Source organism: Haemaphysalis longicornis, unplaced genomic scaffold, assembly GCF_048455015.1.
Source record: "Haemaphysalis longicornis isolate Haplotype H1 unplaced genomic scaffold, Haemaphysalis longicornis Haplotype H1 scaffold_6, whole genome shotgun sequence".
Taxonomy (NCBI): domain Eukaryota; kingdom Metazoa; phylum Arthropoda; class Arachnida; order Ixodida; family Ixodidae; genus Haemaphysalis; species Haemaphysalis longicornis.
Genome location: NW_027526407.1, coordinates 68,899,619 through 68,908,034, shown reverse-complemented (window position 1 = coordinate 68,908,034; position 8,416 = coordinate 68,899,619). Strand labels below are relative to the sequence as shown.

Sequence of the window (8,416 nt, the reverse complement as noted above, 5' to 3'; positions counted from 1 at the left end):
GACTTGGAGAATCCCAAGAGAGGAGGCGACCTGGCGTGGTGGCAGTTGCGTCGCACATCGAGGCCACTGCCGTGGCCACAAGCGGGTCGGAGGCTGCCTCAGCCCAGGACCCGACCCCGGTGTGACTCGAACCACCCGTGGGGTGGTTGGGGTCACACCGTGGTCGGGGCTTGGCCAGGGGCAGGGAGGGACCAGCTCGGGAGGGAGCGCACTGGAGGTCCCTAGAGGAAATGGAGGCTGGTCCCAGCTGGTTCATGTCCAAATTTCCTGCTGGGCATTGCTGGTCCCAGCTGGGGCCAGAGCGCCCAGCCGGGAATTTAGGCCATGAACCAGCTGGGACCAGCTACCACTTTCTCTCGGGACCTCCAGTGATCCCCGAGTTGCTGGCACGGCTGGTGGAGCACCAGCAGCCCTGCCCGCCGTTGGACCGTGCGTTGGAGGAGGAGAGCACTGCGCTGCCCGTGAGCAGTGCACCGAAGCCTCCAGCAGTGGCCTCCCCCTGCTCAGTCCGGACGCCACTGGGCAGCATCCATGTCTGCAGGCCGTTGCGACGTCTGGCAGCACCCTCTGGTGTCCTTGGTGGGCTTGGAGGGCCCCTTCCAGATGCGGGCTCACCCAGCAGCCCACCCTCGTCTACATCTCGCATGTCTACACTCCGCACCACTTTTACGTGGAGTGCGTGGTCGAGGACGCCATGTGTAACCTGCTGTGTGGCTCACGATCCACCTGGTCGTGGTCAGTGCTCTCTCTCTCTCTCTCTCTCTCTCTCTCTCTCTCTCTCTCTCTCTCTCTCTCTCTCTCTCTCTCTCTCTCTCTCTCTCTCCCCCTCCCTCCCTTCCTTGGACTGCTGCGCGCTGCTTTGCTCAAACTGAGCATTCATCACTTTTCCCCTGGCTTGCTGAAAGCTGTAGCGATGCAGCTGAGGTACAGAACAAATCCCCCTTCTCTGGCAGCGAGGGTTCAGCATGCCTTCAAAACACGGGTGGAACAAGGGTTCACGCACCCAGGCTCACTTTTCCGTTGTGGCTCTCCAGCCAACGTTACAATCTGTGAGGCGATTTGTCTAACCTGAGAAGGCTGCCGTAAACATGACCCCGGGAGGCAGCGGAATTAAGCGCAAGAGTACATGGGGCGAATAGTGACGAAAGGTCGATTAACAACGCCCAGGGTGACTTGCAGCAGTGTAAAAAAAAAATATCGGTCTCCACCGGTCTCATTACGCCAAAAAGTTTGTCTGTGGCGAAGTGGTACCGAGCGGCAAACGAAAGGCACCAATGAGGTCTTTTGATTTCTCCTCTATGGCGTGTACCGGACGCTGGCGTTCGGCTGCTTTCGAATTTTTTGAAAGCAGAAGTTGATAGATAGACGCTTGCCTTGCACCTACTCGAGAAAAAAAGGAAAAAAGGAAGAACGGATTGTAAAGCAAATATTGATTGAAGAAAATGAGGTTGCAATAAGCGAAGTCCGTGGAGCTGCAAGTGAAGCCTGATCCCGTTCTAATTGGTGTGGCTTGTGTTGCCGAGATAGGCATTTACGGTAGCTTTTATTAGGTTAAAAAAGGCGATCCGGCTACGGTAGTTTTATTAACAGCAGTATGGGGTCCATCTGGTAGATCGGCGTGTAAGGAACGAGTGGTGTAAATGCGACAAAAACTAGAAACAGCAAGCTGTATGTGTTAGGCCTAGTATGACATATTTTGCACAGAAGTGCCTTCCGTTAAGGTACACGAGAGGTAAAGTGCGGGCTTCATGTTGTGGAGGTTCCTAGTTCGATTCTCGCCGAGCGCGTTTTTTTTTTTTTTTTTCTACTGCCGTTGGGGCTTTTGAGGACTGGAAACTAATATTTCATCAGAAGTGCCCCTGATTCATGCAGAGTCGTCGAGCAACGTCAAAACACTGAACCTGTTTACTAAACGCTGCCGTTGATTCTGGGCATGGAGGTTGTTAGCCACACTGAGATCAACCCAGCAGCGACTCAGCAGCAGGTCTTTGCTCCATGTATTTCAGCCCGATGAACATGTGGCATCCTGCCGCAGAAGATTTTCCACCGTGCAATCTTTGTCGGGAAAGTTTGCTCCATGGATTCTGATTTTACCCTTGGTTTGTGGGCCCCCATCATAGTTCTTTTTGATGGCAGCCATGCACTGCAAGCCAAGAACTTCGGTTGTTTTATTAAAATGGCTGCACTTGGAGGATGCTTGGTATGCATGGAATGGTTGTGCCTACACCACATTCAGCCAGGACTATAGAGCGTGCAGTTATTGCCAAAGCATGCTGTTATGTGACCACGTCTTCTCGTCTCCTGGTGTGGGGGGGTTGCGGCGCCCAGTGTCGTTTGTCATTGGCAATTTTAAGCGGGAATGCTGCATTAGGACACCCAAAGAGTGAATCTTCACACAGGCATTCGGAAGAAACTGAAGGCACATTTTGCATCTTCTTTTGTTCATTCAGCACTCGAGTTGTCAGAGTGCAACAGTGCTCCCCCCCCCTTTTCTGGTGACTTCTTTGTGTGGTGTTGGGCAGAGGTTGGACCCTGGGTCCTGCAAAATACAGTAACAGCAGGTTGTCATCCGCAAGAGCTGCAGCCCACCTAGCCGCATAAACTCGAACAGGTCTTCATTTAAACTTCCTCGCATTTATGGTGCATTACTCGTGGCATTGGTGTTCACAGAAAGCCTGCTGCGTGGGAAAAATGGTTGTGCACTCGGCACATTTTACTTTGGACAAGCGCCTGATGGCTCATCCATTGGCGCTCTCCCGCTTAATTTAGCTTGCTCGGTGCATTTACGGGTGCTTCGCGTATTTACAGCAAGGCTCTGCACTTCACTCCACAGATGTCGAATGCTCACTCCTGTACGGTGCTGGCCACCGTTGGGATCTCTCGCACTGCCTAGGAAACTGGTTTTGTCCCCCCCCCCCCGCGAGTCATTCCGGTTGTATAGGACACATTCAGTACCCTGTTGACTGCTTCAAGCCGAGATTGTTCAAAGTCCTGTCTCTGCTGTCCCACCCCTGGTGCAGTTGAGTACCTCTGCTACAAAACCTTTTGCCGCACTGCAGAAGTTTGCATGCAGGGACCACCCGATGTAGTTCAAATGTACAGCCATTTTGGTCGGCAATCTGGACAGAAGGTGAAGAGGATTGGATTCCATTTGAGCTAGCAGCCATGTTAGTTCCTGAAAGGGTAAAAAACATGCAATTCAACTGTTTTGCTCAAATACCCCAATCCCGTGCATTCTTAGCATCCAGCAGCAGGGCGATGGGTTCTAGTGAGGAACCGTATCCAACCAACGTTGGTTTGCAACCGTAAGGAACCAACGTTGGTTTGCGTACTGTGGATCAGTGCCATTTAGAGTTGTAAGACTGTCGCTGAATGTTGTTTTCTTGCTTGTTCGTTGAAAGGGGGACTTTACGGACCAAATCTTATCAAATTAAGCATTCATGTAACTAACCATCCTAGCAAACAAAAAAAAAAACCAGATTCGTTTCTGGATATCTTCGATCTTTCTCAGTTCCAGGGCGGATTATCTGAAACTTCCATGAAGCATAGTTACGCAAGAGCTGAACAAGATTTTTGTCAGTGTGATCAGGAAGCTCTGTTCTGTAGCTAGTATGTTATTGTAAAAGTAGCTATTAATTATTGCGTTATATCTTTTAATTATAAAAAATAGCATCAAAAGTTTCACCTTCCTTTGAAAACCAGAAATAGATACCTAAAGGAAATGATGCAGTAATAAAATAGCTTCTCGGTACAAAAGTGGACCTTCCGGATCACACTGACGTAAAAATCTTGTGCTATTCCTGCCTAATTAGTTAATTTTGGGGTGACTTTGTGAAGGTAATTAGTCCTGTAACTCAAAGTATAGAATATATTTTTAAGCTGATTTCAGTTTTGTTATTAGAATAGTTAACTACGTAAATGCTCCTAATTTGATTAGATTTGGTCCGCAAATAAATAGTTTTACTTGTTACGCCCCCCCTGAAATTACTGTGGATGGCTTGTTTCCAGGTCTGCAAGGCCTGGTACCGCTGGGTGTACCAGATGGACGTGCAGTCCCTGACTGTGGTTATGCCATGTGCAGCACCCCCACTTGTACAGTGGTGGTGCAACTGCTGGGCTGCGAGGGATGGTGCATGCCCTTGATGCCCACGGTGAGAAATAGCCCGTTATTTATAGTTAAGTTAATTTAAGTTAACTTAAAGTTAAGTTAAGTTAACTTAAAATAGTTAAGTGCGTTAGGTGTCTCTAGCTTGGCATGCAGCCTTCTGCCTCTGCTTGACTCGGAGGGGGGGGGGTCAAGGCATGGTGCGGTGCAACTGTGCAACAGGCGAGACAGTGGTACCCTAGCCGAAAAAAAAAAAAAAAAACATTGGAAGTCCATTTGGACTCCCAGAAATTAATTGGAACCAAATTGGAACCAGTTGGATTTGCAATTGGTTCCAATTGTGTTTTCGGCAAATCCAGTTTGACCTCTTTTTTTTTTTTTTTTTTTTTTTTTTTTTTTTTTCTCGGCTGGTACGGCCTGTTTGTTGAACCTTTTTTCTGAGGGCCCTTGCAGGGATGTCAATGAGTAACAGTCGATACTTTGCGGAACAGCGAGGTGACAGGGTTGGGGCCACCGGCACCCAAAGTAGTGTACCAATGTAGCGTACCGTTGCAACGTTGGTTTGCGTACCTTTTCTAGTGTTGGAACATCGGAGAGAGCACTGATAGTGTTGACAGATGTGAAGGGGAAAGTGCGTGAGAAGTTTCGGAATTGGTGGTGCGAAAGTGAAAAGCAGCGAATGAGGTCGACTGTGCATCATGAACATGTTCACCGCATAACTAAACTATTAGAAGTTCACGAGTTAAGAACCGGTGCTAGGAAAGGGACGGACAACAGATTTTTGTGTAGTATATGTTCTCCTTCCCAAATGAAAGGGCATATCACTTGAAACACCTTGCATCGAAACGGTTTTCCTGGCAGGGCCCTGGAATGCTCGAAAGCTGGAAGCGGCCATAAGGGGATACCGGAAACCTTAACACTGAGCGGCCAGCAACATACTTTTAACTGTACGGGAGATAAAGAAGTGTTTAATAAAAACTTGTCTCCGGCTAATGTAATAAAGTGCAGTCCTGCCCATTCCTTCGTGCAGTTTTTTGAAAAAGGGCATTGAAACTGACGGAGCTTTTAGTTTACATAAGTTAGTGGTGCCACGTTCAGACACTGCATGGCGCCACGTACCTTTCAAACTTCGGAAAGTTTATGGCCAAATTTAAATTAATTTTGCCAATTTATATAAAAGTATTTCAAGTGTTTACCCCACTATATAAAATAGCAGGTTTCAATAGACCTTTCCGGAAAGTTGCGCGCGCCCCCAAACGGCGGCCGCAAAGCAGCCTGGGAACTGTGAGTGCCGCAGCAGCCGCCGCCGCTGCCGCCCGGTCCGCTCTTCATGTAGCTCTACCATGCCAAACCGTGCCGGCGCAACAGCGCCTGTGGAGGGAGCATTTGTTGACGGTGCAGCTTCGGCGTTTAACATTGTGTGATGCATGCAGAACATCTGCTGTCCTTGACAGCTGACCCGCCGCGTTGGCTCAGTGGCTAAGGCTTTGCGCTGCTGAGCACGAGGTCGCCGCAGCGGCCGCTTTTCTGATGGAGGCGAAAAGCAAAAACACCCATGTGTACGAGATTTCGGCGCACGTTAAAGATCCCCAGGTGGTCAAAATTAATCCGGAGCCCTCCACTACGGCGCGCCTCATCGCCTGCGTTGCGTCAGCGCGTTAAACCCCACAATCAATCAATCGAGTCCTGGACAGCTGTTTTCTTCACTGGCTTTTTTTTTTCAAACTTCAGCATTCTTACCACCGCCCGCATTTCTTCAACAAACTGCTGCATTTTGGGGAGTTGCAGTGTGTATCCCGTCCATTCATGCTACACTATGTCTGCATTTGTTTCAAGTACTGGTGCCCAAGAGGTGGCGAGTCTTATTGTGCAATCCTAAGCTCTTTTGATGTTTTCGGCTGTGTGTAAATATGAAAATAGAAATGTCTATTTCAGTCGAAAAAAAGACACGTACACTCCGTTAGAAAAACTAACCAATACCGACTAAAAGGTAAAACTGTTCAGAGGGCGCTAATACAAAACACGCATAGTTGACATTTTGCTTAATTATCAATTGAGAAGTGGTTCATGTGTGAAGTTGCTCAGGTAGCAACAAATTTTCCGTATCCGGTTTGGCTTGTCAGCCATCGCATTTGGGAAAACATACCACGGTATTCTCAAGTTCTTCACTTCTCGAATAACTCGCTCAACGTGTCTCCTTAGGTTGGCGATTTGCCGTGTGCGTGTTTCCTCCGTTACTGTCAGTTGACGCCGACCATTTAACATAGGGGATCTGTTCAATTTAACGCCAAGTTCACGGAGCTCATCTTCGATCAAGAATCCTGGGTCAGCTATGACGAGCTGTCTCCTTTGTTTTCTCACAGGAAGTACACCACGCCTTAAAAGTGGGAAATAATAATTCCACAATGAGCGACCGAAAAGAAATAGTCGAAATGCTGAAGTCACTACAGCAGAAACCCCGTTACTCCAATGCTGCAGGAAACGGGCTGCAGGCAGTCGCTGTCGTTGGAGAAACCGCATAGTTGCCTGCTGGAGTGAAAATGTTGCTTTGTGGCCTGTTACGCCGTTTGTGCTAAAATTCATTACAAAACGGGCGTTGATTACTCTGAGCTGACAGGGGTATCTCGACAGTGCTGCATATCACTAGTTCGTCTTGGATGCCTGGAAGCGGATGCCTGGAATTTACGTTATAATGCTGGGCGTACCTGTCTTTACCGGAGGACACCTCTCCGAGAAGACCCGGTGTGGAAAAATGGTCGCATTTGGTCCATGTAACATTTGCATCTGCTCGCGTTGAAATGGGCTCCACATATCCTGTGATGTTCGGACGGCTCCCACAAAGCGAATCGGCCATCACGACCCTGGCGATTTATCTGGCGAACTTATTCCTTTTTAAGTTTCTTGTCCTTCGGAAACTTGTGCAATGAAACATGCCGGTCTCGTAGCGTATTATTGTTGTCTCAACCGAGCACACAGCACGTTTTTCCGCCTCCTGTAGCTTCCTCCTCGCCGCGGTGGCTCAGTGGCTAAGGCGTTGCGCTGCTGAGCACGAGGTCGCGGGTTCGATTCCCGGCCGCGGCGGCCGCTTTTCTGATGGAGGCGAAAAGCAAAAACGCCCGTGTGTACGAGATTTCGGCGCACGTTAAAGATCCCCAGGTGGTCAAAATTAAACCGCAGCCCTCCACTACGGCGCGCCTCATCGCCTGCGTTGCGTCGGCGCGTTAAACCCTACAATCAATCAATCAATCCTGCAGCTTCCTTGGCGCCATATCGTCAGTATCGCATGAACTACAAACGCTAAGGCAGGTCGTAAACGAGTGTAGCTTTACACACGCGGAAATGCATCACGAATAACGTGTGCACACGATATGAGCTCCTTCGTTTTCCCACTCAGCTCCCCGAGGCAAGAGCTGCTTATCTGTATTTTTCTCTGGGAGCTCAAGTGCACATTTGTTTTTTATTTCCCCGTGTTGAGGAATTTCTATTTTCCCGCGGGCAGCAAGAAGCACGAAGACGCTTTTCAACTGCCAGCAGCTAGCAGACGACGTTGCTAGCAGACGACAAAAGGTTCTCATGCGGTGCAGGCAGCTTCAGGATGCGGAGTTTATTTCTTATTTTGGTTCTATGGTTTAAAGATGATTTAATTGATGCGCAACATAACTTTGCAAGCCCATCCTTTCGCGCTACTTAAACTTGGTCCTTTGACGGACGCCGCGAACGCGGCGCGCGGCGCGACCATCCCGTCGGCGCTCGCCCCGCGCGCGCACGCAGTTCCCATGACGCCTTGCGCGCGCCCGCCAGGGGAAGGAGCGGCGCTGCAGTTTCTGGAAAGGTCTATTTAGCGGGATTGCTTTTTTTTTTTTTTTTTTCTACTTTACGTCTAACAGGTCGAAAGAAGAAACTGTCAAAGCGGGAGGAACAGGAAAGACAGAATCTGTTGTGGAGCGGTCCTTGTGGATCCAGAAACATAAGGTTGCTTTTGTGTGCATTTCCACATTACTGCTGCAGCCACGGGCAGCAGCGTTCATTTGCTGGTGACAGCATAGGTGTAAAATTGTGCTTAATTAAAGGGGCCCTGAAGACGAAATACAGCTCCGTTTGGTATAAAAGAACTAGCCTATAACTCACTCAGCTCCATTTCAGCTGCTAAAAGCACTTTTTAACTGAAAAAAAAAAAAAAAAGCGAGACACGTTAGAAGCTCCCAAATTTCGCGCCACAGTTGCATAATAGGGGCGCGCAGGAGTGCCTTAATACCGGTCCGCACTAATAACATAATTATCACTGTGTCATCTCCACTTCATCATTCAATT

At 48.9% G+C, this 8,416-nt stretch overlaps 1 protein-coding gene across 1 annotated transcript in view; it reads left to right on the top strand.

The window, feature by feature from the left end:
• Window positions 1-254: 254 nt before the first annotated feature.
• LOC144143067 (uncharacterized) overlaps window positions 255-8,416 on the top strand; it is a 28,393-nt gene continuing 20,231 nt past the window's right edge. The window contains exons 1-2 of the mRNA XM_077674883.1: window positions 255-735; window positions 4,009-4,151. Of these exons, the coding sequence (XP_077531009.1) occupies window positions 255-735; window positions 4,009-4,151 (624 nt within the window). The remainder of the gene's footprint in view (window positions 736-4,008; window positions 4,152-8,416) is intronic.